The sequence below is a fragment of the Mollisia scopiformis genome (genome assembly GCF_001500285.1).
Source record: "Mollisia scopiformis unplaced genomic scaffold LY89scaffold_22, whole genome shotgun sequence".
Taxonomy (NCBI): Eukaryota; Fungi; Ascomycota; class Leotiomycetes; order Helotiales; family Mollisiaceae; genus Mollisia; species Mollisia scopiformis.
In genome coordinates this window covers 1105545-1119900 of record NW_017263602.1, presented here as the reverse complement: position 1 = coordinate 1119900, position 14356 = coordinate 1105545, and the positions used below count along the sequence as shown (strand labels likewise).

Below are 14356 nucleotides of genomic sequence, written 5' to 3'. Positions count from 1 at the left end.
TGGGAGAGCAGATTCTTCCTGATACTTGGCCTGCCTAGCAACTGACTACTAGGTTCGAATCTCTTGACAAGCGAACACTAGTCACTCTGAAGCACTTTCTCATACTTGTGGCCTCGACGGGAAAGAATACATTTGAAAGCGTTGCGACTCGCTCAAATTTGAAAATTCTACATCATGCTCGTCCAGCAGACCGTAGGTAGAGAGATGTCTCTGGTGACTGCCCAAATCTCATGCTGCGAGATCTTGCATTCGAAGTACCCAGGTAATTAGTGTGTATGTCAGGGATGGATTCGATAGCCTTCCGGCCTTTGGTAGACTCCAGACACAAGGAGACAGAGTGATATCTGCCTTCATCCATGAAGTCGTTGACAAAGCAGACTGGGTATTTCTTTAGGTCAGATAAGTATCACGCTACTATTGAAAAGACTCAGCAACAAGGGCTCTCTTTCACTGCTCCGATAATTATCTCGCAGCGATTGATGATGCAGCACAGCGCAAATGTAAAGGTTAAAACGGAGATATCATTGAAGGGAAGTGCTGCTGAAAAAGAAACAGATAGAAATGGCTGCAAAGGACGATGACCATCGAACAGTTCGACGTAAAAAATGGAGTAGTGTGTAACAAATATTGTAATGAAGTATTCAAGCAGCGGACTTTAAGTATTCAATGCTGGATATGCACACTAGCTCATAAAACTCATGATACTTGAGGAGATTGAATCCTGGAGAAAAGACAAGCTCAACTATCGGCACTTTCCAGATGTTCGTTTCGACCCAAGAGCTGAATAGCAGGTGGACAGATATTCAATGAGGACCAAAAATACTTTAGATCAGAGGCATCTCAACAGATCTTGTATCACTTCAATTTCCAATTGGCGGAAGAGCTTCGTCCGTCCGTATCAATCACGTGGTGGAGGGCTTGTCCATATCATGATCTGAGATACTCTCCTCGCGTTTTGATTCCCGGAAGCTTAAACAAGTCACTGCCGTAAGTAACTACTCATCGCCGCTATATATAACTTTACCTGCACCGCGGGCTCCAATGACGCAAGGCAAACGCAAAGGCTGGTCTGCATGCATTACGGACTTCTTCATTGGACACCATCTCCGAAGCAATGAAAGCTTGATTCTTATCACGGGAAATACGGTGATGCCGTGCTGACCAGCTGTATCAGCAAGGATCTACAGTTCCATTACCCCTCACTACCTCCGTTTGTTTTGCTGACACGATATTTCCCCTCCACCTTTCTTATCGCAATCGCATCCACTTTCCAGAGAGTATCGTGATCGTGTGTACGTAATAGGCTTTGTGGGGCGTTGATTGCAGATTTCCTTTTTGCTTGATAGGTTGATCATGTGCGTGCCTTGCGTGCTTACAACAGTATGTCTCACCTTCCTTTTCAAGATACATTGCGCGGTTTTCTCCCCACGAGAATGAGTAAATAAGCGAAGTACCCGCCCCCTGCCTCCCAACCTTGCATACATTCCATACAGACGTCCATGATCTTATGCCAGGGAACGGAACCAGTGCCATTCGTAATCCTTGAAAACTGACTTTAAAAGTCGGATGGCTCCCACCAGGGCGAAAATGGGGTACCGCCAAGAAAGCGAGTGTTCCGATTGTTTGGAACTTTCATGATGTTGACCTTTCGGTTCCAATGGGTTCTCTTGGCATGGACTGCTTTTCTTGCTGTAGCTTCTGGAAGATTACCACAGAGTGATAGAGTGCGGCGGACGCATCCGCCTGTGGAAGCTAGACACGAAGCTCCTGAAGCTCCCGTGGAGGATCGCTCTGAAAAATTCCGGTTCTTGACTGCTGAGACAAAACGTGAGAAGACATCTATTGGAAGGGACCAATGCTAATTCGATCCATAGCGTACCAAGTTACTTCGCTGCCGGAAGTTCCATTCGATATTGGGGAGCTGTACTCGGGCCTGGTCCCTATTGATTCGAAGAACAAATCAAATGCATTATTTTTCGTTTTCCAGCCTACGATTGGACCACCTGTCGATACCCTGACCATATGGCTGAATGGTGGACCAGGTAGGCTGTGTTTCAGCATTGAGATGTTAAGGCTAATAGAGCGTAGGTTGTAGCTCGCTGGAGGGCTTCTTTCAAGAGAATGGTAGATTCCTTTGGCAGCCTGGGCAGTATGCTCCTGCGATTAATGACTACGCTTGGGTGAAGTAAGTTACACTCCCCTTTTCAATGTAGATACAATTACTTACGAGTTGCAGCCTCACGAACATGCTTTGGTGAGCCTATTCCTTAGGTTGAGTGATTGGAGCAATTACTGATCTCTGTGAAGGGTAGAGCAACCAATTGGAACTGGGTTTTCCATTGGTGAAGTCACCGCGACTGGCGAAGAAGAAATTGCTCAGCAATTTGTCGGATTCTTCAAAAACTTTGAAGAACTCTTCGGCATCAAGCATTTCAAGATCTACGTGACTGGCGAATCATATGCGGGGAGGTGAGTTCCTTCCTTCCTCCTACAAGATAAATAAAAATGACATAATCAGATATGTTCCCTACATTTCTGCCGCAATGGTCGACGAGAAAGACACAACTTACTTTGATCTGGCGGGTAAGAATTCCCTCCACGAAGATGATTGAACAACGCTCACATTCCGAAGGAGTACTTGTCTACGACCCCTGCATCGGAGCCTACGACTACAGTCAACAAGAATTAGTCACCCTACCACTAGTCCAAAGAAACGCACCAATCTTCGGACTGAACGACTCATTCATCTCCCAACTCGAAGCCCTAGATGCCTCCTGTGGATACGCCGACTACCGCAACAAGTACCTAACCTTCCCACCTCCCGGCATCCAACCAGACGGCTATTTCAGCTACGAGACCGAAGCCAGTTGCGATGTCTGGGATCTCACCTTCTACGCCGCACTCGCCATAAACCCTTGCTTCAACATCTACCACATCGTCGATACGTGCCCGCTGCTACCCGACGTCTTAGGCTTCCCCGGCTCACTAATGTACACGACTCCCGGTCTAGGCATCTATTTCGAACGCGCAGACGTCAAGAAAGCAATGCACGCTCCAACCGACGTGACCTGGACCGAATGCTCGAACGGGCTAGTAATCATCGGTGCGTACGGCCCCGACGACGATTTCCAGAACGACACATCCCTCGACCCGATCCAATACGTTCTCCCCAAGGTAATCGAACACACCAACCGCGTTCTCGTCGCAAACGGCGATTGGGATATGATCATCATCACCGAAGGCACATTGCTCTCCATTCAGAACATGACTTGGAACGGGGCTTTAGGATTTCAAACCGAGCCTAGTACTCCGATTGTTATCACCGAGCCGGATTTACAGTACGAGGTATTATTTGATGAGAATGAGTTGAATGGAGTGGATGATATTCAGGGAACGATGGGGATTCAGCATTATGAGCGGGGATTGATGTGGGCGGAGACGTATCAATCCGGACATATGGAGCCTGAATATCAGCCTAGGATTAGTTATAGGCATCTGGAGTGGCTTTTGGGATATGTTGATGAGTTGTAATTGGATTCGAGCATAGGTCATTCGGTAATCATGAGAATTGATTTGGTCAGCTGATATACACGTATACCATCATTGTCGTCAGACTTTACATTACAACATACTCAATTGAAAGCTGGTCCCGCAGTAGAACATTCATAATCTAGGGTATCACAAATTGATCTACTCCCCATTCGACAGCTTACTGCTCAAAGGACGCCTCTCTCCACGGATCCAACATCAACAAACGACAGCAATCTCCGCTCCCCTCAAGTTATCGATCTCCTTCTTCAGCATCACCAAACAGCTCACTACAACTGTGACATCATCTATCAAAGGCCCATCACTACCCTCCAAGCACATCTCCAATTGCCCTCCATTCCCAGCACTATTTTTCGAGGTTCCAGGTGTCCTCGTACCTTCCCCCCTGACCAATTGCGCGACTTTGATCCTCTGTTCCATATGTCCATTTCCAACCACTTTCTCCAACACAAGAAGATTATTGATGGACTTGTTTCCCGATGTGTCAGCGATAGCACGTTCCTTACGGTCAGCGTACCGCCACTCGAAATGACCCCATCTCTGACTATCGAAGAAGACTGTTCGTTTGAACATGCTTTTGGAATGCAACTCGAATTCGTCGGTTTCGTGGTTGCTGAATCCTTGTACTTCCTTTTCTTCAACGGGTTGAAGTGTCTTGCTAATCCGGATCACAGGAGGTTTGCCAGGTCCCCACTTGTAAGTCGTACTCGCGACTTGCACTCCTTCTTGTCCATGCTTCCCACCTTGTACCAAGACACAATTCCCACTGTTCTTCTGCGCCCGGATGCTTGTGTACTTTGGTCCTATGTTCGCGTTGTTTGGATCGATAATTGGGGTCTCGAGTTCTTTCGCCGGAGACCCGATTGATGCATATGCGACTTTCCCTTGAGCCTGAATTTGAAGGATACTGGTAGGAATGAAACTTTGTTCTAAGGCCTGTGACTTCAGGAAAGACACATCTTTGGTTGTTGTATCGATAGACGAGTAATCCGGTGGAGAATCATAGTCTGGAAGGGTAGTTGTTGTATTTGTTGAAAAAAGAGACGATGTATACTTGAAGATTGAATTGCCGAACGCCATTTTGATATTTTTCTCATGAGATGAGGGCTTCAAAGTGGTTCTGTAACCTTCATATATCGTAGTTCTTTCAGCCTTGTGAGCCTTGGTGTGCCTGCGCCACTGCGTCAGATGCTCCTGAGGCTTGGCGAGATCGTCCACTTTTCCCAAACGGGGTCGGAATACGGAATACCTAATAGCAACGGCTTGAAGCGAACCAGTCCTGTGAAACATAGACATACTCGGAGCGGTGTAAGACGGCTAACGGTTCCACCTTGAAATTGTTGCTTTTGGTGAGAGAGGTCTCTCATTGGCGATGCCGTATTTCACAGCCTCGCAACTAGGATGTTCGTATCGGTACCATGATGATCGTGGAGAAACTCAAGAATTCGAAATTTGTTTTTGAAGCTACAATCCCATTTGGCAGTGCTTAGTTTCCAGCTTACTTTTTCGAAGGAAAAGAAGTAGCCCAAGTTTTTATCCCTCATCCAGAGCTCTCTCGATCATTCATATACACCATTGTATATTCTCCCCTTCTGCACTTCGTCATCAATCCATAAAGTCCACTCATAGTACTCGATGAGATGGAGTGGCATATTGTCATGTAATGTCTTCAGCCATCGACCTGTACTTCCATCGCCAACTTCATCCGATTCGCGAGCGGCAGATTCCCTGTCTTTCCATTCTGATTTCGTGATCGGAGTCATTATCAATTGCATAGCAACGAAGTGTGCCTGAAGAAGCTGGCAGACTTCATTTACCGGGTTGGTAAATTCGCGAAATTCGTCGTGTTGCATATCGTATGAGAACAGAGAATAAATCTTCCGCAGTTCTATGTATGCTAGAAGAGCCATGTGAGTCCACGTATTTGAGGCATAGGGTCAGAACATACCATCTCCAGATGAAGTGATCAAGCTGCGAGCCATATTTAGAAGCAAACGGAACATTGAAATTTCCACTTTCGTCTGACATAGATGCTCCATCTTTTCGAGAGACCTATTGGCTTTGGCGACAACTTCGGAATTGATCAGGGGTGCAGCATAAAGTTCATCTTTGATCATATCAAGCTGGTCATCGCCAAAAGCTTTCGTGAAAATGAACTTCATATTTCTCATGCCCATCTGCATTGCAACCGAAACACATCCTCTGATGTGCGAGAAATAATCGACAAGGGCTTCGTTGAGCATGACTGACTGGAACATGAGACAATAACAAGTCGCCAACATTGCATTGCCTATCTCGAATGACTCAATGCCAGCAGAAACTGCTCTGCTCAAGGATTCGACGGATTTTACTCGATATGCCAGCGCATTCAGATGGAGGTTCTTGTCCCTTGAGGGCTGGAGCACAAACATATCCTCGGCTGATAACGCCAACATTGCATTAAGGAGGAAGTCATACTGATGAAATCAGATTGTGTGCCACTAATTTGCATAAAATCTTACCTTAGACGCTATGGCTGGTATCTCATGTGTCCAAACAGAGTCGTTACCAAGCGGATGATGCGGGTAAGCATATTGGATGAAATGGTAGAACAAGCGGAAGTCTTGCGCAGAATACACTGGATCTCGGGTCTGGGGGTTGATAGGGACAGAAACCACAGGGGTCGGCTTTCGTATTAAGGTCCCAATCTGGTTGACGTGGATATCTGGCCACTCGCATTTCAGATTTCGATGTGCACAGTAATCACATGAAGGGCGATTCTCTTTGCACTATATATGTGAGTGAACAATCACCATGAAATATTCGCTCTTCATACCTTAATTCTAGCACGTTTACAATTTAAACAGCCGCTTCTCGACTTCGTGTGACCTTTTCTTCCACGCTTCTCGGCTTTTTTGCTCCGCTCTGGGGTGATCGAGGTGGATTGTGATGTCCGCTCCGGTAACGCTCTCAGAGTCATCAACTTGATTGTTGCAGACGATGCGTCAGAAGATGTACCAGAGAACAAAGTGCCATCGGATGAATCATTCGGCGGGGATATGAACTGTTCTGAGCCTAGATCCATGACTTGGATTACGTTCCCATCCTATCTCAACTATCGACATCGATAAGTGCGAGGCTGTCTTGCTTTAATCTTGCTGCCAGAAGTACAGGGCGGTATTCAACACTTCGAGGCTGTGTTGATCTAAGGGTGGTTGCCTAAGAAAAGGCTTGACCGCTTGGCACAGGTCATGGACACGTGATGACGGTCTGCAAAGAAACTTCATTGGATGGAAATCGAGACGCCACAACGGCGGGTCTGTCTCAGATGTAAAAGGTTGCGAAGAATAGCTTCAAGCTTCCCTTTCTACAAAGCAGAAGCAGTTCCTTTGTGCCAGAACTCAAGACGAATCGAGGGAGCCGACTTGATGAGCCGGCAGTAACAATTTTTGGGTGGCAATCATGATGATCAAGCAAAATGGCCATCAACATGGTGGGCAACAGCAGCCTCATCTCCTTGGAAATCACCACAAACAGGACAAGTGACTGTCGGCGATATAGTCGAGGAATCATCAGCGTTTTGAATGGTTCCGTTGTGTCCATTGTCCGGGCCTGTGGTTGCAGTGCTACCTCCTTTCAGTCCTTTACTCTTCCTCTTGTCTTTGACGACATAATCTGCAAGGCTTGCCTCTCTTTCTGGCTCCTCGGTTGCATCAGCTCTGAAGTCCGAATATCTGCTCCTTGAGAATGCGATTGTTTCAGCCGTCACTGTGCTAACTCCCATCTGTGCTCCGCCGTTTCTGCCTAGTCCGCTCAGCCCCGCGGATGCAGCGTCGGCTTCCTCTACAGATATCATTTTCTGGACTCTGCCAACTCTTCCATCTTGCAGTCGTACCTTGATTCCTCGCGGATGGTCACCTCGGGTCAGAAGCTCAGCGACGATTCCTTGTACTTGATGCCCAGTTGGCTGATCCACTTTCAAGACGATGGAAACAGGTGAACCAACATTGACCTGTCGAGTAGAGGGGACTGGTCCATAAGAGAGTGGACCTCGCTCGCTGTCACCGAATCCACCTCGTGGTCGGCCACTGCCTCTTTCCCTATCCGGTTGCTGAGGTCGACGAGATCTGTTTGCGTGGCGAGCAGACATGATGACAGAGCAGCGCCGAAGTTGAAGGTGGTGTAATGATTGCTCTCCAACGTTGGAGTGCGGTTGGGGTGTATTGCGTGCGCTGGCTGAAATTCTATGAAAGAAAGAAGAAAGGATTTGAAAGCGGTTTCGAGATGCTGCTCTACAACATAATTTTATTTTAGCGAGACGCTAGCTCGAGACACGTGGAAGAACTGCCATAAATAACACCACCTAGCATAGTTGCCCTTATGATCGCATCAATTCACCAAGGAGATGTCATTAGGAGAGAAGGTCTGAGACAAGGATCTCTTTCCAGATGATCACGCCGTATTGTCAACATTTGGAATTAAGTTACAGTCACGTGCATGAGCCAACCCTGAATGTCTGGCAGCCGCTTTCTGATAGCAGCTCGCAAGGAATCAATTATATGGCGTTGTAATTTCGTTCCCAACATTCAAGGATGTAGGCAAATATCAACTGCAGCACCCCTCTTCATAGGTGTATAAATGTGCAACATTTATGTAAGCCTCACTTCCAACACTGTGCCGTAGACTGCATACGAAGCAGCTGAGGACTCCTGATATAAACTTCTCTCCACACGTTAGCTCAGATTCTCTAGTTTAATTCTTAACAACAGCAACCATGAACATTCGATTCGCCATAGCAATCTTCACCAGCCTAGCCGTCACATCCTATGCCGCGACAGTAGCATGCAAACCTCCAATATCTACCTCCACTTGTATCACAAACTGTGATTGTTCATGTAGCGGCATCCAACTCTCCTGCCCCACAACCCAAAACACATGTCCAAACACCACAGCAGATACATGCACCGAGTACTGCTTCTGCACGACTCCCGCCACTCCACCACCAGCTCTCAACATCAATTGCAAACCTCCAATCTCTACCTCCACTTGCGCCCTCAAGTGCAACTGTTCCTGTACCTCCGGGGATCTATCCTGCACCACAAACAGATGGACCTGTACAAGAAATATGGCCGACACTTGTGTCGAGTTTTGTTCCTGCCCCGCTCTTCCTCCTGACCCGACTATCACTTGCGAGCCTCCAACCTCCGTCTCGTTCTGTTTTGGGGATTGTGGTTGTTCTTGCGGAGATGATGATGAGGTTATGCGATGTAATGGGGCTAAGAATCGATGTCCGAAGATTCTGGCGAGGCAGTGCGAGAAGAGTTGCGAGTGTCTGGGTTTGAAGGGATATGGGAAGGAATTTCTTTGAAGGACGTTGAGTAGGAGAGGTGATAGAGCTCTGAGGCTTCTTTCGATGAGTAGAGTCGAAACCAATAACTCAATTATCAATGTCAATTTTTCATGCACTGTACCATTTTCAATTATTCATTTTTTCAACTTCATCAATAGCCGTGGAATTTCTTGAAAAATACGTAGTATGTTAGCAGCACTTAGTTGTTACTTACCACCTCGGAATAGGCACGGATCTCCATGCAAAGCACATATTCTCCTTAAAGATTCCCAACGCTCAATTCTCTGGGCCACAGACCAGAGTTCCAACCGCTCATAGTTGCCATTAAACATAACCAGCCAATCAACTCGCTTAATCCTCGCTTCTCCGCCACAAAATAGGGGAACATCGACTGGACCACCAAGCTCCACAACTTGTACGAATGCATATGCATGTGCCCGCCTTTCCGCAGCTGCCAGCTCTTCTTTGTTCAAGTTCATAGACCAACGTGGGTCCACTCAGTCGCAGCGGAACCGAGCGCGGAATATTTGCGCTCCTTTTAACAGAGTCTGATTTGTTGAATCTCTGCTCCACAACGTACAACTTCCGTTTTCTCGAGCCAAGAAAGGCGATTTTGATATCTCTAGTTAAGATACGATAATTTTTGTTGAAATATGACCAGCGAGATATCTTGGTGGCGGTTAGGACCCTAGCCGACTGGACTGTGGCGGCTGTCAATCCTCGGCCACGAGTCTGAGGCTTGGTTTCGGAATGAAGATTGGTAGATCACCATGCAACTCCTATATGCAGCTCCAAGCTTCTCAAGCATCTTATCAATAAGTGCGGGGTGCTCAGAGCTGTACGACCCCTCCAGGAAAACAAGATATATCCATACCTCCCATTCCCTTCCCTTCTGCACTTAAAGTACTTGTCCCAAAACCCCATTCCAACCCACAACCCATCCCAGCCATCAACCATGTGGGGAGTAGACCTCCCCACCTCCCCCATAATCTACTCCATCTTCGGCATCCAACACCACACCCCCCACCACCAAACCCTAATCACCACCTTCACGACCCTCATCACCCCCTCCGCCCCCTCCGCACCCTACATCGAGCACCTCATCCAATCCTCCCCCTCATCCCCCACCCTCAAAACGACCCTCTTCCTCGCCTACTGGCCCTCCCTCCCCTCCTACCAAGCATGGTGGACCTCCGCCCCCGTAACCGCCTTCTGGGGCTCGCTCCCCCCCTCCGCCGGCATGTACCGCGAAATCCTGCTCATCTCTCCGCGTCGAACACAATCCGGGCTCGCGGGCCCGAAAAAAGAGGGCATGGCGCACGTAGGCACGATTGTAGAGCGCACAAGCGCGGAGGGCTATTGGGGCTGCTATCGCGATCGGTATGACGAGAATTCTGAGACGAATAGGATGGATAGTTCGTTGGCTGTGCCGCCGGAACCGAGGAGGGGGGTTGGGGATGGGGATGGGGATGGGGATGGGCGGATTAGGGAGGGGAGGGTGGTGATTGGGGGGTTTCCGGAGAATTTGTGTTTTGTGGTTGAGGGGCAGGATCATTCTGGGATTGGGGAGGAGGAGAAGCGGTATTGTGAGTCTTTAGCCCGTCGGTTTTTTTTTTATATAACTTTGAATGAAGGGAGAGGGTGTTGATTGAGGTGATATGATAGGGTTCGAGAATTTCGACGCCTCAGTAACGAACTGGATCACGGACCTGGCAAACGCACCGCCCTCATCCGGAATCCTAGACGCGCGCCTCTGCTACGTTCCAAGTAGCGGTACATACCGTGACTCTGTCCCCGAAGCCCTGAACTACAACCGCAAGATCCAACTGTTCTATTTCCTGGATCACGGATACATGGAGCGGATCGGCGTGCGGAACAAAGGCCATGTGGCGTTGAGGAATAACTTTCTGGCGAGTTATTGTCCGGCGGGGGCGATGGGGAGGATTGCTAAGTTGATGTTGTGGGTGGAGACGAGTGTTTTGAAGAAGGATGAGATTGAGTGTGAGTATGTGGGATGTTTGGAGGGGACGGGGTTCTTGGCTTTTGATCATTTGGAGGCGTTCAAGGGGAGCGGAGAGGTGGCGGGAACGGGGTGGGTGAATTCGTTGAAGGGGTGGATTCCTTGGGGTTCATAGGTTGGTGAGATTGGTTTGCGGAGATTTGAATGTTCGTATGGGAAAAGTATCAGATCGGAAGGCTGCTTGAAAGATGATTACATCTTGGAGTTGCCGTTACAGTCATTGTATTAGTGCTGCAGAAATCTTCTCGACAATACATAAAGAAGTAGTTGAAGTGAGCTGAGTGATTAGTGGTTCGACGACGCTAGTCTTAAGTAATTCCAACAAAATTTGCAAAGAGAAGTGCACTTTGAAGAGCGCAGATGCTCGATCAGGTAGACCTACCTCGAGGACCGTACATCATAGGCATTCTCAGAGAGAGTGTAGAATATGTTTGCAAGGAAACCGTTTTCTTGTTGATTTCCTGCAGCTCATAGCTCAATAGAAGTTAAATCAAAGACAACCTGGAAAACCCTTTTCTCACGTGATCCGCCCCCTTGACCCTCACCCTCAGGTAAGATTCCGTACCACACGAAGAGGCAACAATGATCCGGACCCCCTCAACGTGGACATATTTAAGAGGTTCATCACAATATAGCAAAGAGGTATCAACGATTTGATGATAACAGATTGTATTCTTTCTATGTACCACCAAGCCCAGCACTAAGCTGCTTCCACGTATCTTCGGGGAATAAATTGTTGCTTGCGCAACACCAGAGCTCAAAAAATCCGCTCTCAACCAAATTTTCCCAAACGCCTTGCCTGCCTCCCTCCCAACCCGCTGATGCTTTCAAAAAATACACCGAAAAGAAAAATCGTTCAATCATACCGCCACGTCCTCCATCTCACCTCACCACCCACCCCTCGTACTCCCACTATGCGAGCTCCCTCTCCCCCTCCACTCCGGCTCCGGAAACCTAACATGTTTGCTCAAAGGCTGGATGAAGCCCGACGGCTTATGGAACACGATCTTCGCGGCATCGAACGCGTTCTGCCACGCCGGGAGACCCTGCTCCTCGATCTCGACCCACGAGTTCTTCATGTGCGACATTAATTTTTCTAGATCTTTGTTCTTGACGATCATCTCGTCGGAGCGGGGCGCGACTTTGCGGTCAGGCACAGAGACGTAGTTTCTGATATCTGCTCGTCGGGCGAATTCTTCGGGTGAGAGTCCCGGTGGAATGGCTTTCATGCTAGACAGTCTTCGGCCAAGTTCGCTGAGGATGTCGAGGACATCCCGGATGATCTTCCACCATCTCTCGCGCAGCTTTTTGAATCCTGGGCTTTCTACTTGAACGTGGTCGTGGCGTCTCGGGCTGGCGATCTCAGCTAAGCGGGTCGAGACGGTGAGTTGGAGGTCCCGGATGCTGCGATTGAGTTGTGATCTTGCGGTCTCGTCACCGAGGTCCATGCGTGAACCGACTGAGGCTACTTCGGCGCGGTAGGCGTCTTCGATCTTGAGGGCCGAGGGCAGAATGTCTTTTTGGAAGAGGTCGATGCTTTCGTGGGTTGAACCGAGACTGCGGGTTCTTCTGATTTTTTGGCAGAGATCGTGGCACTCCTCTATCTCGGCGATGAGCTGGAGGAGTTGTTGCTTGAATGCCGTGGGAGACATTGTGAGGGGTGCGGTGGTGTAGTATTTGGTGGTTCTGTAAGTGGTCGACACTTTGGCTGATTTCAAGAGAAGACTTTGTGTGTGTGGTTGGTGATGAAGAGGAATTGAGTTGAGATCCAAGACGTTCTTTGTATGCAAGAATGTGGGAATATTTGAGAAGAAAGGAATTGGTCAATGGAGGGAGACATGTTTGCTTATATGTTTTCCTGATCGAAGTCCTGCAGTCCTGTGAGGCCACCCATGTAACCTTAAGTTGAGTTCCGATCAAAGGAGCATGGGTGCGGTGGTGGGGGAGTGATGGTCCAGTCTCAGCCACAAAAGGGCGGCATCCATGTCGCTCCCTGGTTGAGGTTACCGAAGAATCTCACAAAGCCGCCGCCTAACTGCTGGACTTGGATGGCGGCAGGCTGCCACCACCACAAAGAGCTTGCCGATGCATTATTTGGTGCATGACTCCAGAATGACTACTTACCGCCATACAGTCAGTCTTTGCGTTGGACAGACAATCTGGCATCAAGACCTGCAGGTCGTCAGAGTTAATCGCCAGCGGAGAGTTGCGGCCAAGAATGAGCAGAAACGGGAGTCATCGCATTCGCCAATTCAGAGTAATGGCGGCAGCACCGACTGTACAACCTGTGAGGAGTAGGGCTGATTACCTCCCTCCTAAGAGGGAAGGCGGCAAAAATGAATTACCCTTCGAGACGGGGTGCAAAGTCTTGGTCTTGCAGCAAGGCAGATTGAGTGCTTTGGTGGAAATGAGCTGAGGCTGTGCATGAATTCGAAAGGCAGATTTGGTGTCGCCGGCCATCAAATGACCCCATTTTGCGATCGTTCGCATTTGCTCTACGTAATGGCGTTTCCTCGGTGGTGTAGTGTAGTGTGATTGGCATTGAGGCAGTGTCGAGTGAGTGCGAGATGGCCAAGCCGGCGCAAGCAAAACTTCTCGATCGACCGCAGCTGATGCACAGATTGCAGGGAAGAATTTGCTCGTCTCCTCGTACAGACGGCAGAGTTGGTTGCGCATGAAACCAAAAGTGTCCCCACTCCTTGGCCAGCTGAGAATGGATAAGCAGAGAGCGACGCAGATCGTATTGGCCGTTACATCCGTCCGTCCGTCGAAGGATTCCCGCCGAGTCGAGGGTGTGATCATACGTGGCAGCACCTGATTGCTGACATTTGATGACGCGCGCAAGTATTTCCAGCGATAAGGTTACGACCGATCGTCGGAGCCAGAAACAGGAAATGATGCATTTGGTGGTGTGGATGAAGGGAAACTTGCTTTCGCGCGCAACCAACTTGGCTATGCAACACCTCCTCACTCAGAATAGCCGTCGCAAGCATAATCTCGCTCATGTCCGAGGGAAGAGCAAACCCTCGCCACCGACACCGAGTAGTGCTGACAATTGCTTGCGCGTTCTCTTGATGTCGCTCGCAAATCTGCTGACGATCATCCAACACTCTCAACTGCCCGAAACGAGGGCAGATTTCACAGTCAGATTCAGATGGTTTGGTAATCATCTGTCTCTTCTCATTTTTGTAGGCCCCCAACGAGGGCAGACTTTACAGTCAGATAGGTGGCTTGATAATCATCAATCTGTCTCTTTCATTTTCGTCGTCTCGCATTCGGGAGGGAAGTAACATAAACGGATGCGAAGACGGGAATGTGTTGAGAGTCCTTGGTGGCAATGATCGTGAAAAGGGCGATACAATGCCTTCTTGTACTACACACACCTGGATGAGGCTGTCTGCCTTCAGGTAGTAGCGCCACTGCATCCCCGGTGGTAATACAGGTAACATCGAAGTCTG

The 14356-nt window shown here is 48.7% G+C and overlaps 7 protein-coding genes across 7 annotated transcripts; 2 read left to right on the top strand and 5 right to left on the bottom strand.

Moving 5' to 3' along the window:
* The first annotated feature begins 1482 nt into the window (after positions 1-1482).
* On the top strand, positions 1483-3997 carry LY89DRAFT_786346 (carboxypeptidase S3, penicillopeptidase S3, CPD-S3). Its single transcript, XM_018222976.1, has 7 exons — positions 1483-1827; positions 1875-2042; positions 2089-2185; positions 2237-2254; positions 2308-2469; positions 2519-2583; positions 2633-3997. Exons 1-7 carry the CDS (start codon positions 1635-1637, stop codon positions 3529-3531), a joined length of 1602 nt encoding a protein of 533 aa, XP_018066583.1. The 5' UTR covers positions 1483-1634; the 3' UTR covers positions 3532-3997.
* On the bottom strand, positions 3748-4629 carry LY89DRAFT_738843 (uncharacterized protein; the record flags this gene model as incomplete). The annotated part of the gene is made up of 1 exon (XM_018220408.1): positions 3748-4629. One exon carries the CDS (start codon positions 4627-4629, stop codon positions 3748-3750), a length of 882 nt encoding a protein of 293 aa, XP_018066582.1.
* Positions 4630-4976: 347 nt separating this feature from the next.
* Positions 4977-6856, bottom strand: LY89DRAFT_225053 (uncharacterized protein). Its single transcript, XM_018205977.1, has 4 exons — positions 6365-6856; positions 6051-6317; positions 5498-6005; positions 4977-5446 (listed from the first exon to the last, which is right to left on the bottom strand). The coding sequence occupies exons 1-4, from the start codon at positions 6611-6613 to the stop codon at positions 5109-5111; spliced, it is 1362 nt and encodes a 453-aa protein (XP_018066581.1). The 5' UTR covers positions 6614-6856; the 3' UTR covers positions 4977-5108.
* Positions 6857-6997: 141 nt separating this feature from the next.
* LY89DRAFT_593846 (uncharacterized protein) lies at positions 6998-7678 on the bottom strand (the record flags this gene model as incomplete). Its single annotated transcript, XM_018209772.1, has 2 exons — positions 6998-7312; positions 7376-7678. The coding sequence occupies 2 exons, from the start codon at positions 7676-7678 to the stop codon at positions 6998-7000; spliced, it is 618 nt and encodes a 205-aa protein (XP_018066580.1).
* Positions 7679-9965: 2287 nt separating this feature from the next.
* LY89DRAFT_562655 (uncharacterized protein) lies at positions 9966-10944 on the top strand (the record flags this gene model as incomplete). The annotated part of the gene is made up of 2 exons (XM_018208481.1): positions 9966-10464; positions 10544-10944. Coding segments are annotated over 2 exons (900 nt in total), but the record flags the coding sequence as incomplete, so codon positions are not given.
* Positions 10945-11495: 551 nt separating this feature from the next.
* On the bottom strand, positions 11496-12699 carry LY89DRAFT_224927 (uncharacterized protein). The gene has a single exon (XM_018205975.1). The coding sequence runs from the start codon at positions 12548-12550 to the stop codon at positions 11786-11788; it is 765 nt and encodes a 254-aa protein (XP_018066578.1). The 5' UTR covers positions 12551-12699; the 3' UTR covers positions 11496-11785.
* A 404-nt stretch (positions 12700-13103) lies between these two features.
* LY89DRAFT_224929 (uncharacterized protein) lies at positions 13104-13908 on the bottom strand. The gene has a single exon (XM_018205976.1). It carries the CDS (start codon positions 13698-13700, stop codon positions 13203-13205), a length of 498 nt encoding a protein of 165 aa, XP_018066577.1. The 5' UTR covers positions 13701-13908; the 3' UTR covers positions 13104-13202.
* Between the last annotated feature and the right edge of the window lie 448 nt (positions 13909-14356).